The sequence below is a fragment of the Heloderma suspectum genome, chromosome 1 (genome assembly GCF_057233095.1).
Source record: "Heloderma suspectum isolate Gila_16-S chromosome 1, 16-S_ref, whole genome shotgun sequence".
NCBI classification, from domain to species: domain Eukaryota; kingdom Metazoa; phylum Chordata; class Lepidosauria; order Squamata; family Helodermatidae; genus Heloderma; species Heloderma suspectum.
In genome coordinates, this window is record NC_139458.1 from 61,978,131 (window position 1) to 62,003,290 (window position 25,160).

Here is a 25,160-nt window from a genome sequence, read left to right on the forward strand (position 1 = left end):
TATTACACGGAGAGAGCCGCCTATCTAGATAGGATTGCACCCTAAGATATGCAGGCAGGTCTTGCCCATGTTGATAAACCCCACTGAATGAGTTCAGTGTTGATTGTGCTTTCCTCGTTCTTGATTAATTCATAGGAAGACAATCCTAAATATGGAGCTATGGGTGGCTGTTCACTGCTGGCTATCTGCTACCAGAAATAGGTAACCTGTTGTTGTTGTTCAGTCGTGTCCGACTCTTCGTGACCCCATGGACCATAGCATGCCAGGCCTTCCTGTCCTGCACTCTCTCCCAGAGTGTGCTCAAGTCCATATTAATTGCATCGGTGATGCTATCTAGCCATCTCATCCTCTGCTGTCCCCTTCTCCTTTTGCCTTCAATCTTTCCCAGCATCAGGGTCTTTTCCAAAGAGTTTTCTCTTTGCATTAGGTGGCCAAAATATTTGAGCTTCAGTTTCAGTATCTGTCCTTCTAATGAGCACTCAGGCTTGATTTCCTTTAGGATGGACTGATTTGACCTCCTTGCAGTCCAAGGGACTCGTAAGAGTCTTCTCCAGCACCACAGTTCGAAAGCATCGATTCTTCGGCACTCAGCCTTCCTTATAGTCCAGCTCTCATAGCCGTATGTTGCTACTGGGAAAACCATAGCTTTGATTATACGAACCTTTGTCAGCAAAGTGATGTCTCTGCTTCTTACTATGCTGTCTAGGTTTGCCATAGCTTTCCTCCCAAGGAGCAAGTGTCTTTTAATTTCATGGCTACAGTCACCGTCTGCGGTGATCTTGGAGCCCAAGAAAATAAGATCTGTCACTGCTTCCATTTCTTCCCCTTCTATATGCCAGGAAGTGATGGGGCCAGATGCCATGATTTTAGTTTTTTTAATGTTGAGTTTCAAACCAGCTTTTGCACTCTCCACTTTCACCCTCAACAAGAGGCTCTTTAGATCCTCTTCAATTTCTGCCATTAGGGTGGTATCGTCTGCGTATCTGAGGTTGTTGATAATTCTCCCGGCAATCTTAATTCCGACCTGTGATTCATCCAGCCTGGCGTTTCTCATGATGTACTCTGCATATACATTAAATAAGCAGGGCGACAACATACAGCCTTGTCGTACTCCTTTCCCAATTTTGAACCAATCGGTTGTTCCATTTCCGGTTCTTACTGTTGCTTCTTGACCCTTGTACAGGTTTCTCAGGAGACAGGTAAGGTGGTCTGGTACTCCCATCTCTTTAAGAATTTGCCACAGTTTGTTGTGATCCACGCAATCAAAGGCTTTAGCGTATTCAATGAAGCAGAAATAGACATTTTTCTGGAATTCTCTTGCTTTCTCCATGATCCAGCGAATGTTGGCGATTTGATCTCTAGTTCCTCTGCCTCTTCGAAACCCAGCTTGTACTTCCGGTAGTTCTTGGTTCGCATACTGCTGAAGCCTAGCTTGTAGGATTTTGAGCATCACCTTGCTGGCATGTGAAATGAGCGCAATTGTACGGTAGTTTGAACACCTTTTGGCATTGCCCTTCTTTGGAACTGGAATGTAAACTGACCTTTTCCAGTCTTGTGGCCATTGTTGAGTGTTCCAAATTTGTTGGCATACTGAGTGCAGCACTTTAACAGCATCATCTTTTAGGATCTTAAATAGCTCAGCTGGAATACTGTCATCTCGGCTAGCTTTGTTGTTAGTAATGCTTCCTAAGGCCCACTTGACTTCACTCTCTAGGATGTCCGGTTCAAGTTCAGTGACTGCACTATCATGGCTGTCAGGGACATTCAGATCTCTCCTGTATAGTTCTTCAGTGTATTCCTGCCACCTCTTCTTAATCTCATCTGCTTCTGTTAGGTCCCTGCCTTCTTTGTCCTTTATCATGCCCGTCTTTGCACAAAACGTTCCCTTGAGATCTCTGATTTTCTTGAAGAGATCTCTAGTCTTTCCCATTCTGTTGTTTTTTTCAATTTCTTTGCATTGTTCATTTAAGAAGATCTTCTTGTCTCTCCTTGCTATTCTCTGGAACTCTGCATTCAGTTGGATATATCTTCCCCTTTCTCCCTTGCTTTTCACTTCCCTTCTTTCCTCAGCTACTTGTAAAGCCTCATCAGACAGCCACTTTGCTTTCTTGCATTTCTTTTTCTTTGAGGTGGATTGAGTTGCTGCCTCCTGAACAATGTTCTGGACCTCCGTCCATAGTTCCTCAGGCACTCTGTCTATCAGGTCTGATCCCTGAAATCTATTCCTCACCTCCATTGTATATTCATGAGGGATATGATTTTGGTCATACCTGAATGGTTTAGTGGTTTTCCCTACGTTCTTCCATTTAAGCACAAATTTTGCGATAAGAAGCTCATGATCTGAGCCACAGTCAGCTCCAGGTCTTGTTTTGACTGACTGTATAGAGCTTCTCCATCTTTGGCTGCAAAGGACATAATCAATCTGATTTCAATATTGACCATCTGGTGATGTCCATGTGTAGAGTCGCCTCTTGTGCTGTTGGAAAAGAGTGTTTGCTATGATCAGCGTGTTCTCTTGGCAGAACTCTTTTAGCCTTTGTCCTGCTTCATTTTGTACACCATGGCCATGCTTGCCTGTTATCCCGGTGATTTCTTGACTTCCTACTTTAGCATTCCAATCTCCTATGATGAAGAGGACATCTTTTTTTGGTGTTAGTTCTAGAAGGTGTTGTAGGTCTTCATAGAACCGATCAACCTCAGCTTCTTCGGCATCAGTGGTTGGGGCATAGACTTGAATTACTGTGATGTTGAATGGCTTGCCTTGGATTCGTACTGAGATCATTCTATCGTTTTTGAGATTGTACCCCAGTACTGCTTTTCCCACCCTTTTGTTGACTATGAGTGCTACTCCATTTCTTCTAAGGGATTCTTGCCCACAGTAGTAGAACCCACAGCTATAGGTAGCCTACAATATAGTAATATAAGTTATTGGACAAAATAACTTATATTACTATTAAATATTAAAGGGACAATATTAAAGGGACAAAATATAGTGAGTTTACAATCTTTAGTTCCTGTTCAGCTGCACCAGCAAAGGTGCTTATTTTTACAACCTGATACCAATCTGAAGCAAGCTTCTAATATGCATGCACTTTTTTGTTGTTGTCCCAATTAATTAATATAGACCTAATCCCTCTTTCCTGATTGATGTTGAAGCAGTAAAATGGTGATTACTCAGTGCCTTATTACTGACCTGCATTTAAATTGATTTGATTAGCATACTTTGATCGAAGACTAGACACTTGGGATTTTGAGTGTATTTTAAAATCTGGCTGACTTGAGGCTTTAGATAATACTTCAGTGTGTTACTGGTAAATGTGTGTCTATATAAGGAATAGCATGCAAAAATTATATGGTGGGCTGTTTTGAAAGGCAACATATGACCATAGCAAGTTAAGTCCCCTGTTTCTGTTACTGTTACATGAATTGGAAACATATTTCCATATCCGGAAAAATGTGATCATAACACAAGATTACAGTGATAGCTCAGCTACGTTAAATAAACAAACTAACATCAGAACTACTAAAAAGCTTTGTCATTAAAAAAGAAAAGTCAGTTTCGCAGCATGGGCAGAGCAATCCTATGCATGAGAGGAAAGTCTATGGTAGAGCAACCATAACTTCCTAAGCCCTGCTAGGCCTGCAGTTGCCAGGACAAAGGATGGTGGTGAGGTATTCCTTTCTCTTCCTGCCCATTCTTCCTTATTTTCATTTTCTTTTCTGTTGGCTGATGTGTTTTTGCCCTTTCTAGAAGTGGTCAGGGCTTTTGATTCAGTGAATCCAAGGCTGCCCCCAACACAGGCCATTTTACCCTCTACTGCAGGAGCAGCAGCTTTCCACCACCATCCAGGAAGGACTTCTGAGGGCAGAGAGGGAGGTCCGCTACATCCAACAGCCCCTCAGCACCCTCCCACCTGTTCCCGTAGTAGAGTAAATAAAGGGTTTGAATAACTACTGACCGAGTCTATAAACCAGTTAAGAGTGCAATCCTATGCATGTTTAGATAGAAAAAAGTCCTATAACTCCCAGCATGCCCCAGCTAGCCATGGGCATTTTTGTAGGACATTTTTCTGTCTAAACATGCATAGAATTGCACCCTAAATTGATTTTTAACATTTAGTTTCACTAAGGATACTGAAACAATGTCAAATTAGATCCAAGTACACAAATCCATAATATGTTTGTAGATTAGGATACCATCATATTGCTTTTTTAATTTTATGTTTTATTAAGAAAATAGTTTTCAATAATTCCTTCAAAATTATTAGCCAGATAAAAATAGAGCTGTAGTACAGAAACAGCGCATGTCCAATCGGTGAAAGTGAATTCCAAATGAGCTTTATTTAAAATATTTATACCCCGCCATTCTTCATATAGTTCAAGGCAGTTTATAAAAACAACAAAATACAATAAAAACAGGACTGTACAGAAAGGAACAAGCATCATAAAATATAAAAAGCCAGAGTGAAAAACTGGAATAAAACTCCAGAAGGATTGCATATATTGCTGATAGGCAAGCAATAAAAGCCAGCCTCTAAAGGCCAAAGGCCTTAAATTGGAGAGGAAGGTCAACAAGACAAACCTCCATAGAAAGGGAGTTTCAAAGTCTGGGTGCAACAACAGAGAAAGCCCTCTCCCTCATCCCAACAAAATGTAGGTTTGGAACTGGCAAGAGGGCCTCCATAGATTATCTTAATAAGTGGGCAGGCTCATATGGGAAAAGGCTGTCCATCAGATACTCTGGTCCTAAACTGTATAGTGCTTTTAAAGTCATAACTAGCAGTGTGAATTGGGCCTGGAAACAAATAGGGAGCCAATGCAGTTTTTTCAGCAATGGGGTGGCATGCTTCCTATACACCGCTCCAGTTAACAATCTGCTGCATTTTGAATAAGCTGAAGCTTCTGGACACCTTTCAAAGGCAGCCCCTATAGGGACCATTCACACTTAATGGTGGAAAATTGTGGGTTAAACAAACCACGGTTTGTTATTCAAACTAACAACGAATTGTCGGTTAACTGTGAGTTGTTTAAGCCATGATTAACCCATAGGACTGGTTCACATGAACAAATAAGCCATGGTGGCTTATTTTAATTGTCAGCGCGTGCCAGATGCCATTTCCCTATTTACCCACTCGGGCATGGTTTGTTGTGTCGTCCAAATCTCGGCAACATGGCTTGTTTGAGGGGAAACAACTCTCAAATGACCCTAAAATAGGCCATGGGTTATTTGAGGGTTGTTTCCCCCTCAAACAAGCTATGTTGCCCAGGTTTGGATGGTAAGACAAGCTGAACCAGGGCAGGGAATTAGGGAAATGGCAGCTGACACACACCACTGATTAAAATAATGGCTCGTGCAAACTGGGTCATAGTGTCAGGGTTTGGACAACATGGAGCAACCTCCATTTGGAGGTTGCATATGCGAAATGGTGGCGGCATGCGCCGTGGCAAATCGTGCATTAATTAACCCAGGATTTGCCGCCATTACATGTGAACCGGGTCGAAGAGTGCATTGCAGCACTCCAGTTGTGACATAACTAAGGCATGTGTCACCATGGCCAGATCTGCTTTCTTCAGAAATGAGCACAGCTTTGCCAAACCCCACCCCCTACTTCCGAGAAATACTTGCCTCTCTGAGAGAGAGGCATTGTTTTTTCTGCCTCTTTCGCAGGTAGGGGGAGAATTTCTGAGAATTTTCGACTGGGAGTGGGAAGGCAGGGGTTCTGTCTAAGTTAGTGCACGAGGTGGCTGTGGAGACATCGCCATAGCTTTTTTACTTTTAAAATGTCTCCCCTGCACTCACAGCATAACGGGGCTCTTCACGGTCGGCTTTCAGCTGAGCAGCAGCCCCTGGAAAAGCAAACGTCACATGGTCACATGGCCATTCCAGGAAGTGCTGCCGAATTGCGGCAAGCAGAAATGGGACTCGTTTTAAAGTTCTGTGCAAGCAGGAATGGGACAATGCAGGAATGGGACTTGTTGGCAATGGGACTTGTTTGCAAGCTCATAAAACTTTTGAAATCTCCCTTTCCTGCTTGCAACACTGGAAACTCTTGTTTGCAGCATTAGAAACCTACCAGTTCCCATTTCCACTATGTTTGCCTGTCAGGCAAGGCAGCTAATAGAGGGTATGACAGAGAGTATTTAAAAACTAAAATGAAATAGTGTTCTCCCTCATTTCAAGAACCTCATGCGAAGACTCTCTCTCTCTCTCTCTCTCTCTCTCTCACACACACACACACTCTGCACTCCCCCTCCTCCCAACTCAAGTCACAAACTATCCAAAGCACACTCCCTGCTCAGGAGGGAAGCTGTGGCAGCGGCAGCTACCTTACTGCCAGAGCAGGGAGAGCAAGAGCATCTCTACACCAGCCTAAAATCCTGCATTTAAAACGGGGCTGTCTGCCCGCTTCCTTGTCTCCCTCCCCTTTCCCTCTCCTTTTCCCTATATCTGAGTCTTCCATATCTTTCATTGATCTCTCTCCTCTTTTTCCTGGTTTTCCTCTTTTCATGGAGAGAACTCAAACGGAACACAGCAGGGTAATTTGATAGCTCATTATCTGTGATCTATTTAAAAACAGCACAAGGGGCATTTAGTGCAGGAGACACCTTGAATGATCATGGTGTCATGTAAAGAGCCTGCAAACGTCCATGAGAGAGCCATCTCAACAGCAGGATAAAAGCTCTGTGTTTTTATCACAGAAAGCCCAAGGCGAGCGACAGTAGCTACCTATAGCCAACGTGATTTGAGCTTGCCAAACGCTCTCCCCAGCCAAGCAGCGAGGTGGTTGCTGCCGCTTTCCTCCCAAGCAGTGAGAGAAGAGCCTTTGCCAGCACTGATCGCCAGCATACCCTGCACGTGCAAAATACTCTTCCAACTCAGGAGGAAAGTGGCAGCAACCATCTCCCTGCCTGGGAAGGGAGAGATGACGCCCTATGCCTGCAAAGCAGTTTGCAATATTCCTGCTCAGAGGGAAGCGGCAGCACCCCCCTCCCTTCCCATGAGGAAAGAGAAGAGCCTTTACAAGCACAGGGGCACTGGCTTCCCACGCTGGCAAAATACTCGTCCCGCTTGAAGGGAAGCAGCAGCACCCCCTCCCTGCCCAAGAGGGAAGAGAAGAGTGTTTCTAAGCACAGGGTATATGGTATGTGGAATGCAAAGGGAAGGAAAAGCACACACCTCTCAGCCAGCTCCTAGTATTAATGTGTCAAAGTCCCACGCCCCCGAAAATTTCTCCAAAAATTCTCACACTTTCCTACAATTTTCGTATCTGATTTCTTTTCGACCCTCTCCCCCCCGCCCCTTCAATTGGTCAAAAAGAGAGAGATCAATCAAAAATGTTGGCACAGCACTAGCACAGCCAGCACACCAGCCTAAATCTGGCTACAGCCAGAAACATGAATTACAAAACTGTGTTCCAAGAGGGAGCTCAGGCTGAACCCCTACTTCTAGACTGACTGTTCTACTCATCGGGACACCTCTGTCTTCTCTGGATTAAGTTTAAGTCTTTTCAGTACAGATAACTGTTATTTCGCTTGTTCAAAAATAAACTTGTTCTGGTTTAATACGAACAGCCCATCCTCATCTTTTCTTTGAATATCTTATTTAAACCATCAGTGAGTTTGCATTTGAATTCTGAAAAACTGATGCTGTCATACTTGTCATGGAAACTTGAAATCTTTACACATAAATATGTATGCACCTTATAAAACATTTTTACTTATACCTATTTGATGCTTCAAGTCCTTTTTACACTTGTACGGTTAAGGTTCTGGAGGTGACGGACTCGACCTTGGGGGAGCTGGGGGTGGCAACAGCCGACAGGAAGCTCTGGCGTGGGCTGGTCCATGACGTCACAAAGAGTCGGAAGCGACTGACCGAGTAAACAACAATGAACAGTTAAGGTGTACCGATTTCTGAAAAATATGTGGAGGACAGGGGTAGACATAGAAGATTCAACTGGTTTCTGCCTCCCCCCCCCCCATAGGTTATCTGTTCTTTATTTATACAAGGTTGATACATTCAGGATGTTGTTGTTGTTGTTGTTCAGTCATTCAGTCGTGTCCGACTCTTCGTGACCCCATGGATAGGTAATACATATTTAATATTTCATAGAAGTAAAACTATGGTAAACTAGGATAAAGCGTAGTGGCTTCACTCAGAAACTCATACCCCAAAGAGAAACTCTGTCCTGAATCATGGAAATATGCCACCTACCCTGCCCTTAATCAAACCCCTTCTGGCAGTCTTGCATAGTCTTCCACCCGTAATAGAGCTTCTTTCACTGATCCCTGGCATATAAGGTCACTGTTCTTTTAATGGGCAAAAGTATCCCCTCTGCCAAAATGGGATACCCAGCCCCGCATTCACTTTCACGGTACTCGACCCAAGCAGTTCCCTCCTCAAAAATGGAAACCCATTTTTCTGATTTTGGTTTACTTCTGGTGTTGGTTGGTGTTACCTGCCAATGTAACAATATTATAGAAGAAAGTCCTCTATTCAAAGGGCTTTCAGAGGCCAGTCTTCCCTTTGAAGGCATCTCCTGTTTGAAGGACAATCCAGTCCAAGTCTGGTTTAAAGATAACGAACCACAAGAAGGGATAGCTGGGGCCTTGAAGTTGCCCATCAGCAGACTGAGCAAGCATACAGGTCACATTCTTCCGCACTATGGTGAGATGTATTGTATTTCTATTGCTTTGGAATGCTTATGGCATTCTGAGAATGTACAACTCTTGCTGAAAACTTGTCCTCTTCCAAAAAGATAGAAGTAGTACTAGAATGTTATGCCGAGATTATAGCAGCAGTCAAACCTCTCTTATTTTAGAAAGGCCAGTCAAAGAACAGGAGGGCAAAAGAGGGCAATCCATGGTTTGACGTGGACTGTAGGAAACTTAAGCAGGAAATCAAAAGACAACATAAATTCCTAAGAGACAGAGGTATAGTCCCTTTACCACAGTCCTATTTTGCACCGCGTAAATTATATAAAAATACAATTAAAAAACAACAACAAGAGCATGCCAGGTTGCAATGGGTAGAACTAGCATCAGCACTCGAAAGAAACGACAGACCTAGATTTTGGCACCTTACCTCAGATTTAAGATACTCTGGGACTCCATCGATTGACTCTGTTATTACGACACATGAATGGGAATGACACTTCCATTCCCTCTTTTATGATGAGATGACCTGTCTTCCCCCATTGCAGGAGGAAGACCCAGAATCACCTAGTTGGCCCCTAGTCACCTGTGAGGAAATAGCTATGCTGATACGGAAGTTAATGTGTACCCTGGAAAGGCCCCTGGAAGTTAATGTGTACCCATGGAAAGGCCCCTGGAAGGAGTGGCATTTCACCAGATTTCTTGATTGATTATCCTCATTGGTGGATCCCAATGTTAGCAACCTTATTTACACTTATTGATAGAACTGGGAAATTTCCCCAAGATTGGGCAGTGGCTATTGTAGTGCGTATTTATAAAAAAGGCAATCGGTCAGACCCAAAGAATTATCGCCCTGTAAGCCTACTGGATGTTATAAGTAAGTTGCATGCAAGACATCTTTTAGATAAGCTGGAAAATTGGGTGCTCGGGGAGAATCTCCTAGCTGAAGAACAAGCAGACTTCCAGTGTGGCAGATCTACAGTAGACCATTGTTTTCTACTAAAATATTTGGCTGGGAAAGATACATCTCCCCGTTATCACTCACTTTTTGTTGCATTTGTAGACCTTCAAGCAGCCTTTGATTCTATATCTAGACCCCGCCTTTGGCAGAAGCTTACATTTTTAAATGTGGATCATAAATTGCTCAGGAGAATACAAGGGATTCTCAATGAGAATTCTATCTTGCGTGTGGGAGTGTCTTCAGGTAATCTTTCAGACCCCATTATTGTTAACAAAGGAGTACGCCAGGGATGTTTGCTTGCACCTCTTTTATTCAATCTATATCTTAATGATATAGTTCCCTACTTATCAAGTCCAGACTTTTTCCCACCTCTTTTAAAGGACAGGAGTATTTCAGTGTTATTATATGCAGATGATGCTGTTTTCCTGTCATACACCCAGGTGGGGATGCATAGGCTTTTAAGAGCCCTAAGCTCATATTATGTGAGAGAAGCCCTTCAGGTCACCTATGAATAAACTTAAATCTTAGTCTTTGGCAAAAGGAGGGGAAAATACCGATGGCAGCTGGATAACCACCTGCTTGATCAGGTTAACAAATATAAATACCTAGGAGTGACATTTCAAAGTTCAGGATCTTGGTCTGAGCACTTGAAAGCAATAGCCCTGACAACTAATGCAACTAGTAATGCCATTCTTTGTTTTGCTGCTGGACCAGGTGGTAAGATGGTGGCCCCTTTAATAGAGCTATACAAGGGCAAATTACTTCCCCAAATATTATATGGGGCACCTGCCTGGACCCATGCTAACATTGCTTCATTGGAGTCAGTGCAGCATAAATTTCTATCCAGAGTACTCGGGGTTCCCAGATCCACTTCTAAGGCCATTGTCCGACTAGAAACAGCTTGTCACTGTCAAGGGCTCCTTGGAGGGCTCTCTCAGTCTAATCCAGTAGCCAAGTCCAGACACAGACAAAGGGATTCTTTTCAAAGCTTTATTCTTCTTTTACAACTTACAGCTCTACAGGTAGCAACTAGATCTGAGCAGCAGCAGCATCCCTATGCCCTAAGTTGGAACAGTTGGTCCCCGTTTGAAAGGCAATTACTGGCAGACCCCTGAATATAAGGACTAGGGAGAATTCCTCCCCTTTTCCCTTGGATCCTCTGGGCGCAACCATTCTTTGAGCGCCAACCGGGCGCTACGCCTCCTTTCCGTGCTCTCCATTTGGCGCCGCTCTCTGCGTCTGCGCCGCGCATCCAGCCAGTCTGCTATCGGTGCTGGGTCACTCTCTGGACTGCTTTCTAATCTAGGAATGTTGGTGGGAGGAATCTCAGTCAGCTGCGGGCCCTGGGAAAAAGGGGCGTGCTTCTCTCCCAGGAGCGACTGCCCTTCCTCCGAATCAGAACTACTCTGGGATTCAGTGGGCTCAGTGTCCGCCCTGACAGTCACTCAGTGGGAATGCTTGTCCAAAAAGCTGCCACTTTCTTCTGATTAAAGATAGTGTTCCAACTGCCCTCCCCCTTGGTCTTATTAGCATTTGAAGCTATGGGAAGGGGCTCATGGGCAGACAAGATAACCACATCTATCTCTGAGTTGGGCTTTTCACAATCATATTTGCTTGCGAAGGGCTATGATAGAGCTAGGGATGAGATTTCAAAGAGGGTACAAGATATTGATATTTAAACAACAATGGCTGTTGCTGCTGAATGTCGCTCTAACAAGTTCTATAAAAGCATAATGACCTCTCCGGGGAAGGTTCCCCCATATTTGATTTCCATCACCTCACATGAATTGAGATGGCTCATGACTAGGTGCAGACTGAACTCACTCCGATTGATGGAGGTGAAGGCACGTTATAGGACCCATCATGGCATGAGTGCAGATTGCCCAGCTGGTTGCCCCAAGGTAGATGGTACACTTTCTAGCAGAATGCCCATTGTACATCGACTTGAGGAAGCAATACCTTGAGCCCCTATTAGCTGCACTTGAGGATACTTCCAGTGCAAGCATAACTCAGTTATTATTAGCTGGAACAAATCATTATACATCATATAGGACTGCTAAGTTTGTCACTCGAGCCCTAGAGATGCGAAAGTCATTGACTGTTATTAAAAAACTAAATCTGTAAACATGGTAATAACATTCTGGCAAATATTGTTTTAGGGTTTTAAAATGTTTTTAACTTGTTCTTGTTAGTTATTTTATTAATAATTTTTCAGTTTCCCTTTTGGTTGATGTGAGAATTCTATTTGTTTTGTGTGCGGATGGCTTGATTGGCTAAAAAGCAATAACCTGTATGTATTTCTATTTAAAATATAGTAATTATTTCTAATTTTGTATGTGTACACATAAATTAGCACATGCAGATTTTATGCAAATCTTTTGTCCTCTTCTTTTGCAATGCGTACGTGGCACTATAAATGCCATCCAATCGATACCAGTCCACAGTGAAGGTTGTTGCATAGCTTCATGCCTTTGTGAAATTACAGAGCAGACTTGCAAGGTATTGACACAAGCTGCAAAAACATTTGCCCCAGAAAGGTCAGACCTCAGTCCATGTTGTGTCTGCTCATCACAGGTAGTCTTTTGTGGATGGAACTCTAGAGTATACCACAGCTTTTCTATCTGAAAAAATTCTATGCAAAAGGCATAGTTGTGAAAAGGAATTATTGTGAGTATAGTCACAGAATTAGTTTAAATAGTTCTCCAGATGATAGTAAACATGGTGCTTAGTTAAAAGGACTACCTTAGGGATAATAGTTATGCCACTTGAAGTTTTTTTCCCTATTAAAATAACTCACTGTAGGTATGAATAATTTGTTCAAGAAAAATGCAATGGTTACTGCTGTGTGTAGACCTCAAAACCAAAATGAATCGAATTAGCCAGGAACTACAAAATAAAATGTCACATGGGACCAGAATATACAAACTAATTTGAAGACCCTACAGCAGGTTGTGCATTATATATTCATAAGGATTCTGATCTCTTAATCCTATTTATATATGGTGTATACACTGCTTAAGGCTTTAAAATGTATGTTTGGGCACTTTCCAAAGAAGTTATTTAAACCTTCATTAGACATACTCCACATGTGACTGAAAGGCTATTTAAAAAAACAAAAACAACCATGGATTTTTTTCCGTCACAATTTTTGCATGAATGCACACTTGGTCTAAAATGATGAGAGCAAGATTTCTTCATTTAAAACGTTAATCCTGGTAGTTTTGGAGATGCCACAACTTTTGTAAGATGCCCAGATAGTCAACCCTTTTACATCTTATGACATAAATATTTTGACACGTGCTCTTTGACTATGACAATACAGAGGTACTGTGTGTGGATAGTTCCCAGGTCCAGGAAATTGATCTTTCTCCAGTTTTGGAAGTTGTGCTCCCTTTGATAGAGCAGGTGTGCAGTTTATGAATACTCTTGTTGTTGTTGTTCAGTCGTTCAGTCGTGTCCGACTCTTCGTGACCCCATGGACCATAGCACGCCAGGCCTTCCTGTCCTGCGCTCTCTCCCGGAGCGTGCTCAAGTTCATATTCATTGCATCCGTGATGCTATCTAGCCATCTCATCCTCTGCCGTCCCCTTCTCCTTTTGCCTTCAGTCTTTCCCAGCATCAGGGTCTTTTCCAGGGAGTTTTCTCTTCGCATTAGGTGGCCAAAATATTGGAGCTTCAGCTTCAGTATCTGTCCTTCCAATGAGCACTCAGGGTTGATTTCCTTTAGGATGGACTGATTTGACCTCCTTGCAGTCCAGGGCACTTGTAAGAGTCTTCTCCAGCACCACAGTTCGAAAGCATCAATTCTTCGGCGCTCAGCCTTCCCTATAGTCCAGCTCTCACAGCCATACATTACTACTGGGAAAACCATAGCTTTGATTAGACGGACCTTTGTCGGCAAGGTGATGTCTCTGCTTCTTACTATGCTGTCTAGGTTGGCCATAGCTTTCCTCCCAAGGAGCAAGCGTCTTTTAATTTCATGGCTACAGTCACCGTCTGCGGTGATCTTGGAGCCCAAGAAAGTAAAATCTGTCACTGCTTCCATTTCTTCCCCTTCTATATGCCAGGAAGTGATAGGGCCAGATGACATGATCTTAGTTTTTTTAATGTTGAGTTTCAAACCAGCTTTTGCACTCTCCTCTTTCACCCTCAACAAGAGGCTCTTGAGATCCTCTTCGCTTTCTGCCATTAGGGTGGTATCGTCTGCATATCGGAGGTTGTTGATAATTCTCCCGGCAATCTTAATTCCGACCTGTGATTCATCCAACCCGGCATTTCTCATGATGTACTCTGCATATAAGTTAAATAAGCAGGGTGACAATATGCAGCCTTGTCGTACTCCTTTCCCAATTTTGAACCAATCGGTTGTTCCATGTCTGGTTCTTACTGTTGCTTCTTGACCCTTGTACAGGTTTCTCAGGAGACGGGTAAGGTGGTCTGGTACTCCCATCACTTTCAGAATTTGCCACAGTTTGTTGTGATCCACACAATCAAAGGCTTTAGCGTAGTCAATGAAGCAGAAATAGACGTTTTTCTGGAATTCTCTTGCTTTCTCCATGATGCAGCGAATGTTGGCGATTTGATCTCTAGTTCCTCTGCCTCTTCGAAACCCAGCTTGTACTTCCGGTAGTTCTCGGTTCGCATACTGCTGAAGCCTAGCTTGTAGGATTTTGAGCATCACCTTGCTGGCATGTGAAATGAGCGCAATTGTGCGGTAGTTTGAACACTCTTTGGCGTTGCCCTTCTTTGGAATTGGAATGTAAACTGACCTTTTCCAGTCTTGTGGCCACTGTTGAGTGTTCCAGATTTGTTGGCATATTGAATGCAGCACTTTAACAGCATCATCTTTTAGGATTTTAAATAGCTCGGCTGGAATACTGTCATCTCCGCTAGCTTTGTTGTTACTAATGCTTCCTAAGGCCCACTTGACTTCACTCTCTAGGATGTCCGGCTCAAGTTCAGTGACCGCACTATCATGGCTATCAGGGACATTCAGATCGTTCCTGTATAGTTCTTCTGTGTATTCTTGCCACCTCTTCTTAATCTCATCTGCTTCTGTTAGGTCCCTGCCTTCTTTGTCCTTGATCATGCCCGTCTTTGCACAAAACGTTCCCTTGAGATCTCCAATTTTCTTGAAGAGATCTCTAGTCTTTCCCATTCTGTTGTTTTCCTCGATTTCTTTGCATTGTTCATTTAAGAAGGCCTTCTTGTCTCTCCTTGCTATTCTCTGGAACTCTGCATTCAGTTGGGTATATCTTCCCCTTTCTCCCTTGCTTTTCGCTTCCCTTCTTTCGTGAGCTACTTGTAAAGCCTCATCAGACAGCCACTTGGCTTTCTTGCATTTCTTTTTCTTTGGGACGGATTTTGTTGCTGCCTCCTGAACAATGTTACGGACCTCCGTCCATAGTTCTTCAGGCACTCTGTCTATCAGGTCTAATCCCTGAAATCTATTCCTCACCTCCACTGTATATTCAGAAGGGATATGACTGAGGTCATACCGGAATGGTTTAGTGGTTTTCCCGACGTTCTTCAATTTAAGCTGAAATTTTGCAAGAAGCAGCTCATGATCTGAGCCACAGTCAGCTCCAGGTCTTGTTTTTACTGACTGTATGGAGCTTCTCTATCTTTGGCTGCAAAGGACATAATCAATCTGATTTCGATATTGACCATCTGGTGACGTCCATGTGTAGAGTCGCCTCTTGTGCTGTTGGAAAAGAGTGTTTGCTATGATCAGCATGTTCTCTTGGCAAAACTCTATTAGCTTTTGTCCTGCTTCATTTTGTACACCAAGGCCATGCCTGCCTGTTATCCCGGTGATTTCTTGACTTCCTACTTTAGCATTCCAATCCCCTATGATGAAGAGGACATCTTTTTTTGGTGTTAGTTCTAGAAGGTGTTGTAGGTCTTCATAGAACCGATCCACCTCAGCTTCTTCGGCCTCAGTGGTTGGGGCATAGACTTGAATTACTGTGATGTTGAATGGTTTGCCTTGGATTCGTACTGAGATCATTCTTTCATTTTTAAGATTGTACCCCAGTACTGCTTTTCCCACCCTTTTGTTGACTATGAGTGCTACTCCATTTCTTCTAAGGGATTCTTGCCCACAATAGTAGATATGATGGTCACCTGAATTAAATTCGCCCATGCCTGTCCATTTTAGTTCGCTAATTCCCAAGATGTCGATGTTCAATCTTGCCATCTCATGTTTGACCACCTCCAGCTTACCTTGATTCATTGATCTGACATTCCAGGTTCCTAAACAATACTGTTCTTTACAGCATCGGATTTTCTTTTCACCACCAGACACATCCACAGCTGAGTGTCCTTTCGGCTTTGGCCCAGCGGCTTCACTCTTTCTGGTGCTACTTGGAAATACCCTCTGCTCTTCCCCAGTAGCATATTGGACACCTTCCGACCTGAGGGGCTCATCTTCTGGCGTCATATCTTTTAGCCTTGTGATACGTTCCATGGGGTTTTCTTGGCAAGAATACTGGAGTGGGTTGCCATTTCCTTCTCCAGTGGACCACATTTTGTCAGCTTTATCATGTCAATGAAATGCAGTTCGTTTTGCTATCTTCAGCTGGCTCATCAGCTGCGGCCATTTCTGGACAGGGATAGTCTAGCCATGGTGATCCATACTCTGGTAACACTGCAATGTGTAGGGGCTCCCCTTGAAGACAACTCAGAACCTTCCATTGGTGCAGTATACAACTGCCAGGACTTTGTCTGGAACAGCCAGTATCATGCCAGTTTTAAAAGAACTTCACTGGTTACTTACTTGCTTCTGGACCCTGTTCAGGATGCTTGGGACCAAATACCTGAAGGATACCTCTTCCCCCTTCTTCCAGTGCCTTTAGCAGATGTATACTAATTGTGGAATGCTCTCCCCAGTGAGGTCTGTCTGGCACCAACACTGTCATCTTTTTGTTGCCACGTTAAGACTTTGCCAGGTTAAGACTCCCAGGCATTTCATGGGGCTTTTGTGTGTTTTTAATCAGGTCCTGGTAGTTTTATTGTCAATTGCTTTTAACTTGTTTAAATTTTTGAATGTTAAAGGTTTTATATTATGTTTTATGATGTTGTGAGCCTCCCAGAGAGCTATGGCTATTGGATGGTATAGAAATGAATGAATTAATATGTGACAACAAAGGAAAGGGATTTTTTTTTGGCAGTGGTGCCCCGATTATTGAATGTACTTGTTACATAGGTCTGCCTGGTGCCCACGTTGCCAGTCTAAAATGTTTCAGTTCACCCAGGCATTTTAACTTGTGCATGTTTCAGTTATTGATGGCTTTATCGGTTGTTATTATAATGTGGTGATAACTGATTGTACCGTACTAAAATTTTAAATAGAATTAAGGGTGGTATAAATATTTTTTAAATAACTAAATAAAATAACCATACTGCTGTTCAGTATGTATGTATTTATGTATGTATTTATTTATTAAATTTCTTAATCGCCCATCTGGCCAGTCATCCGGCCACTCTGGGTGATGTACAGCAGTACAAACAGTCTAAAACAATAAAATTAAACATTAAAACATCATTTTCTAAAAATGCCATAACCCACCCCAAATGCCTGCCTGAACAACCAAGGTTTCAATGCGTGGCAGAAGCTCATTAAAGAGGGGGAATGGTGGAGTTCCTTAGGGAGGGAACAAAGTGCGGGCTACCGCATAGAAGGCCCTCTCCCTCGTCCTCACCAGCCTAGCTGTCCTGGCTGATGGGAAGAGAGAAGGCCATCCGAGGCTGATCTTGTTGAGCAGCCTGTCTGGTGTTGCTGGAGTCACTCCTTGAGATAGGCTGGGCTGGAACCATATAGGGTTTTAAAGGTCAAAACCAACACCTTGAATTTGGCCTGGAAAACAACTGGTAGCCAGTGCAACTCCTTCAGCACCGGAGTGATGTGATCATGCCTGCGGCTGCCTTTAATCAGGTGAGGCCAGGGCTCTGTTTTATTTTGCAGTTTGCTAAAATGAGATCATTCTCTTAGACTGCAGTAATATATGCATTTACTTGGGAGTAAGCTCCAATTAACTCAGTGGGGCTTATGTCTGAGTAGACATGCATAGGATTGTGCTGTTAGATTCCAATTCTCTCCCCCCTCCCCACCTCCCACACACACGTTCTATTTCTATATGCTCAGACACATTTGTATGATTTGTTGAATTGGGAAACTGTCAGCTCTAAGCAAGACTCCTTTAAGCATGTGTGCAGTTATAGAACCTATCTCTATGCTTATACACAGTCTCCTTTGTATTATGTGTACAGTGACAAACAAGAAACCTGCACAGGCATCTATTACAAAAGTCAAACAGTTTGAAGGTTCTGCATCTTTTGTACGAAGGTCACAGTGGATGCTTGAACAACTTCGCCAGGTTAACGGTATAGACCCTCATCGGGTGAGTACATTGTCACATGGGTGCTTCTCATTTAGAGTTGTTCTTTTTCTTTTCTGTAATGCTTATTGTTAGTATTCCAATCATATATCCTTTCCCCTTCTTTGATCTTGTTTTGCAAAAGAAAATTAACTTGTTTGATTTATTTTTTAAGCCCAGGATGGTTTTAACTGATAACTTCAGCCCTTCAAAATCTTAAGTACGCACTCCAAATGTTACCAACTTCCTTCCTAAATATTTGTAGATTTCACAACATTTCTGTCTTTTCACTTTATTATATTAAAAAAAACAATTTCGTCATCTCAGTCTATAATTTTAAATGTTCTCATCCCTCATAGGCCTTCATGTTCTTTGCTTCAGCTAACTTCCTTAGTGAATGACTCTTGTAATAATTTGTGCTACTACTTAGTCCCAATGTTACATTTGGAATGAATGAATTTCCCCAAGCAAGAAAACATTTCCTCTTGCATAAACATTTCTCTTTACGGTAAGCAACTCAGGAGCAGCAGAACCATTAAAAACAATAAAGGTTTAGTCCTTGTTACAGCAAGATGTACATTTTTTCTCAGAATTCTTCCTCCTACCCTCTTGGATAGGAGGAAGTATGGGAACCAAAAGTGTATGCAACCATAATTTCACTAAGGGTGATTTCAGATCCAGATAAATTCAGTATGTGTCTGTCCCCATATTACATGGGATGGGAGTTGGCCTGCTCTCCCCTCCATCTTCTGTTGAATTGTCTTCAGCAATTTTCTTGGATTTAACAGCAGTTGTAACTATAATATTCTATATTATAATGATGGGATTAAAGACATTTTCAACATTAAAGCCAATTTGGATGCAAATAATCAGTTTACACAATGTTTTGAGATTTTTGTTCTGTAAAAAAAGTCTAACTCAGCAAGTGCAGCATTATAAGATTAAACTATTTATCTAGTAATTCTTATATTATTCTTTCTAGGATTCTCCAGAATTTGATCTACTATTTGAAAATGCTTTTGACCAATGGGTAGCAAGCACAGCCTCTGAAAAATGTACATTCTTTCAAATTCTCCATCACACCTGTCAGCGGTACCTTACCGACAAAAAGCCAGAATTTGTTAATTGCCAGTCTAAAATTGTTGGAGGTAAGTGTATGTGCTTTCATATGAATGACTCAACCCATTTCAGGTCATTTCATCTAAAATGTTTTACCATTTAAAAAAAAAAAAGTACAATGGCTGTACCAGTTCAACTGCATTTTGAGTTACATGATGTCATAGTAGCCTACATGAAATCAACCAAATTTAATCAAAATAAAATTGTGTTTTTAAAGTTATCTGGTGGGCCTTGAACCCAGATTTCCTATTATTCTAATTACCTAGCTAGCTTGACCATCTCTTGAAAAAAGCTGTAACATCTCAGAAGAAGTATTTCCTATATAATTACTTCTTTCTTGGGTTTTAATCTGTTGTACTTTTAAGTGCACGAGAATACTGCCTCCAGTACATGTCTCACTTCTTCCAGATATTGATTTAGAAGCCTCCAAATTTAATTCCTTTCTTTGCTGATTTTGTTCTTCCTCATTTAGCAAACATTGATTTTGCCAGTATTTCTAAAAGAGCTAAATTAGAATGGCTGTTTTTGAACAATAGCACCTTCCCTTTATGCACTGCTTTATTATGCCAAAACATCTTCGTTTATGTACCAGCATTATTGATGTCAGCAGAGCATGTGAGTTGCTTCAGATAACAGAAATCTTTGTGTGGCTCTCCCAGTATTTGTGATGACTGTGTTCCAAAATCTTGTTGTCGCTTCCAGTAAAATTCTTGTAGTTTACATGTGTTCGCTCTTAATTAATTGAATTGGTCATTGAAGGTTTTAAAGCAAAATACTAGAGCTGGTATAAAATGTGCTGCCTGTATGCTCTGCACCAAATCTCTTTCTTAATCACTGTCCCCTGGCTTCCAAAGACAATAGATCTTGCAGCATAATTAAAAACTGCTTCAAAGCTGCTGTAACTTAGGGCCAACTGAAGTTCAGAGATTTGCAAAAACTCCAGTGGCACATCTCTGCATCTCTCTATTAATGTGTTCCTGATAAGCTATTTTCAAGTATTAGCCCACAATGTCATATGTGCTAGGTGAGAGCCAGTGTGGTGTAGTGATTCAAGTATTGGATTAGGACATAAGAACATAAGAACAGCCATGTTGGATCAGATGGAAGGTCCATCTAGTCCAGCATTCTGTTCACACAGTGGCCACCCAGTTGCCCACAGAAAACCCACAAGCAGGACATGAGTGCAACAGCACACTCCCCTCCATGTTCCCCAGCAACTGGTGTACTTACACATACTGCCTGTGATACTGGAGGTAGCATAGAGCCATCAGGACCAGTAGCCGTTGACAGCCTTATCCTCCATGAGTTTGTCCAATCCCATTTTAAAGCCATCCAAATTGGTGGCCATCACCACATCTTGTGGAAGTGAATTCCATGGTTTAACTATGCTCTGTGTAAAGAAGTCCTTCCTTTTATCTGACCTGAATCTCCTACCAATCAGCTTCAAGGGATGAGCCCTGGTTCTGGTATTATTAGAGCAGGAGAAAAATGTCATCTCCTCCACATTCTCCAAACCATGCATAGTTTTGTACACCTCTATCATGACTCCCCTTACTCACCATTTTTTCTAAGCTAAACAGTCCCAGATATTATAACCTTTCATCGTAGGGGAGTTGTTCCAGCCCCTTGATCATTTTAGTTGCCCTTTTCTGCACTTTTCCCAACTCTACAATATTTTTTTTAGGTATGGTGACTAGAACTGTGCACAGTATTCTAAGTGTGGTCACACCATAGATTTGTATAAGGGCAGTATGATATTGGCAGTTTTATTTTTAGTTCCTTTCCTAATTATGCCTAACATGAAGTTTGCCTTTTTCACTGCAGCTGCACACTGGGTTGACATTTTCATCGAGCTGTCCACCACAACCCTAAGATCTCTTTCTTGGTCAGTCACCATCCCTCAGATCCCATTGGCTTATACTTGACGTTGGGATTTTTTGCCTGAACATGCATCACTTTACACTTGCTTACAGTGAACTGCATTTGCCATTTTGATGCCCATTCTCCCAGTTTGGAGAGATCCTTTTGGAGCTCCTCAAAATCCCTTTTCATTTTAAGCACCCTGAATAATTTTGTGTCATCAGCAAACTTGGCCACTTTACTGCTCATTCCTAATTCCAAATTCCTAATAATTTATGAACCAGTTGAAAATCATTGGTCCCAATACAGATCCCTGTGGGACCCCACTATTTACATCCCTCCATTGGGAGAATTTACCATTTATTCCTACTCTCTACCTTCTATTTTTTAACCAGTTACTGATCCATAAGAGGACCTGTCCTCTTATTCCATGACTACTAAGCTTGCTAAGGAGTCTTCGGTGAGTCTTTGCTCCTCCTTGGTGAGGGCCATGGAGAGAAATCCCTGCTCTGGCACAAAGCTCACTGGGTGCCCTTGGTACATTAACTATCTCTCAGCATCACCTTCCTCAGAGTATTGGTCTATAAATAAAACAAATAAATAATGAAAATGCATGTGTAGCTGTATTGTTTTTAAATTAGAAAGGAGAGATCATTCTGGTCATTTTGATGAAGCAGTGTTACCCAGTGGGCAGAATTTTGTAAACCATCCCATTGATTTATTGAGTGGGTTTGGTAAAGCCACAATTTGTCAACCACAATTCACCATATGGATATTCTGATGTAGTAAAACATTTGACAAACTGAAGTGCTATATAAGTCCCTAAATAGATTGACCATTAAATTGTGAACACTGAAAGTTCAAGAGGCCCAGCGAAGACATCTTTTGTGGTACCATAAGATAGATTTCACAGCCTCTGCTTATATTTGTTTGGCACTCAGAAGCAACATTTTCATGGTTTTGAGAATAAAGGGGGCAAAATTGGCACTCCTGTAGTGTAGAATGCTATTGCCTTAATCAGACTGGAGAAGCATTTTCTTCCTGCTTTTGACCAAGTCTTGGTAATGCTAAAAAAGAAGCATCTCTTCTTGAAATGCAATAGCCATTGGAGAATGTGAATGTTTCTCTGCAGTTCTGCATTAATCATTAAATAATAGAGCAAAATTGTTTTTAGCCCATTTTGCAGCTGATTGTTGCTTAGCAGCCAGTAAAGCATTTCATCATGTTCCCTTCATTATGGGGCAATTTTAAACTCTGGAGTAGTTTTCATATTACCGAAAATGTTAAAAACTGTGCTAAAAGAATTTCCGCAAAATAGAAATTAAGTGTGCAAATCAATATAATGTTTTCCTGATACTAAAATGGTGATTCCCCTGTTGCTCCTTACATTTTATCTACAATAGCTAATTATTGGACAGGGTGCTGTAAAACTGATAGCATTGGTAACTGCTGAGACTCTTATTTTAGCTCTCTTCTGCTGATTGAGTTCATGATATTTTTCTCTTGGCACATCTTGGTACAAGTAATTGGTGAGAATACTGCAAGACAGAAAAATTAGCAACAAGGCCAACAAATGCCACGACAGACTCTTATCTGAAGAGCCTTTACTTTATTTCCAGTATTTCATTCCATTTAAACTAGTAGTTGTTGTCATTTAATTATTCCCAGCTGAGTCCATTTATTCAATCATTTAAAACTCAGCAGTCAATAAATAAATCATTAAGCTTCTGCACATCTCGGAGGTAAATAATTTTGCAGTTACATGGAATATTATAGCAAGCGGAACAGTGATTCTTTATTTAAGCTGGAATCAAGAGGCAAGTGTTGATTACTTGATTTTGAACTGCTCTGGTTCACTTTAGGCAAAATTGGTGTAATCAATTATTTTACATTATTTCTAAGAAGACTGATACCTGCGCTATATAGTTAGTAGTTGATTTATTATGGGACAGTGTTATAGTTCATTTTGAGAGAGTGTTTAATAAATCATTGAAGGCAAGCAAGGGTCTCTTTCTTTAATATTCTCACCAGTGACTTACAGCTCAGTTTTATGCACTGCCATATCAGCACGACTACATAGGTTCTCCACAGTCCAAGAACTATAGCTGGTTTTAAAACTGGCACATAGTCACTGGTAGTTTTCCCCTATCATGAAAGAGGAGATGATATAATGGATAATCTCTTTACACAAGTACTCTCTAGGCTTATTCTGAGAGAAATCCCTCAAATTTGAAAATGCCACCATTACAGTTCATAAAGAAAGTCAAGAGCCTTTGATTCTTTCTGAACTGGTCTGATTCTTTCTCCTTGCTCTGAAGAAGAGTTATCTATTTTCTTATAAGTTGGGGCCCAGTTTCTTAAAATAGTGAATCCTTATTTAAACGTTTTAAATAAATAAATACATTTTTATTTAATGCACTTTTCCAAAATGTGTATTTCTCTGGAAAGCACCGAAGTCAACAAACATGTTTCTGAACATGTTTACTCAAGACGAAAGACCCACTAAGTTCAATGGGACTTACTCCGAGTAAGTGTGCATAGGACTGCAGTCAAATGCTCTTTCCAAAATAATTCACAACTCTATCCAAATCACTGCAGCTTGTGTTGGGTAGAATCAATTCTTTATTTCTCTGAAGTAATGCCAGAACTTTTGTTAATTTTTTTGTCCCTCTAAACACACTTTGCAGCAAATAGCTTTGGGGGTGGAGGGGATTTTAATGAGGAAACAAAGCAAGGGCTGAGGAAATGTTAAAAAAAAATATCTCTACCTGGTTGGTAGTCCTGCAGTGGATCAGAGCTCCTGTGGGTGGTGTTTATTTAAAAGAAGAGGAAAATCTCAGTTATGGGTTCAAAGATGTGCCTAAAGTTGCATCTGATTTGACCAGAATTACCATTTATCTTTGGATTGTTTCAGTAAAGGTAGCATGAGGTGAGGTGTATGTTACATATAACATAGCTGCTGACATCTAAAGGGAAAAGCTAGAACTGCAGAAGTTTTTAGTGAAGGGAGATCGGAAGAGAGAAGGCAAAAGATGTAGGGATGATGATCGGGGATTCTAAAGACAGAGGTCTACGTGCTCTGTTCTCTATCCTCAGACCATCAATGTGCAATACTGAATTAAAGAACTCAGCTGCTTAGGTTTAAATTTATATATCAGTATCTTTGCCTCCTGTAACTTTTTCTCCAGGACGGTTGGCTGGAGTTACTAATGGCTTATCCCATTCTGTCTCCTCAGATAATACTTGGCCACTCAGATCACTGTAATGAGTCATTTGCTTTTCTCCAGCCAAGTATTGGTTGAGATTAGCAAGGTATTCTGTAAATAATTCACATGGTGATGTCAATAGTGTCATGGATCACATTTGAACAAACAAAAACTATTCAGATGTAGAATTTGTAAAAACTTACAGAAGCCAAGATATTTGTTCAAGTGTTTAAGAAAAAGAAAATGCCCAGCAGAAAATTTGTTCTGCTTTTATCCTTCTGAACATGTATGACTAATCTTATTAGAGTGTGAGTGCTTGATGTATTCTGCTCCAACTAAATCTAAATTGTGTATTTCGGATAATTTATGAGATGAATAAAATATACATATATTTTGTGTGTCAGTGTATGAGATAAATGCGTGTGCATGAACATGTGTATACACTGATGTACATATGTGTGTGTGTGTGTGTGTGTATAAATATATATATATATACACGCACACACATATGTATATAACCTTAACAGTGAAATCCTGTACTCATCTACTCAGAAGTAAGTACCACTGAGTGCCATAAGGTTTATTTCTAGGTAAGTGGGTGCAGGATTGCTCTATAAGGCAACTAATCTCACAGTCCTATGCATATTTAGTCAGAAAAAGGTCTTACAATCCCAGCATTTCCCAGCCAGTATGGCTGGCTGGGGAATGCTGGGAATTGTAGGACTTTTTCTGTCTAAACATGCATAGGTTTGTGCAAAGGGTGCAACACAGCAAACAAGTAGACTCTGAAGGATCTTGAAGGATGCTGTCACATCTAAATACTAAATTATAAGATATAAGTAAGCAAATTATTATTATTATAATAATTCAGCTGTGTTATCGAGGAAGGTGGAAGCCAAAATATTTAACAATCTTGAACCTTACTCTTTGGTCATTCACTTTTATTTTGCATAACTTATTCCAGTTCTAAAATTCTAAATG

The 25,160-nt window shown here is 41.4% G+C and overlaps 1 protein-coding gene across 1 annotated transcript in view; it reads left to right on the top strand.

Moving 5' to 3' along the window:
- The window catches only part of STXBP6 (syntaxin binding protein 6), a 170,536-nt gene that overhangs the window by 119,601 nt on the left and 25,775 nt on the right, over positions 1-25,160 (top strand). Inside the window, exons 3-4 of the mRNA XM_084844330.1 lie at positions 17,888-18,018; positions 18,977-19,142. Of these exons, the coding sequence (XP_084700456.1) occupies positions 17,888-18,018; positions 18,977-19,142 (297 nt within the window). The remainder of the gene's footprint in view (positions 1-17,887; positions 18,019-18,976; positions 19,143-25,160) is intronic.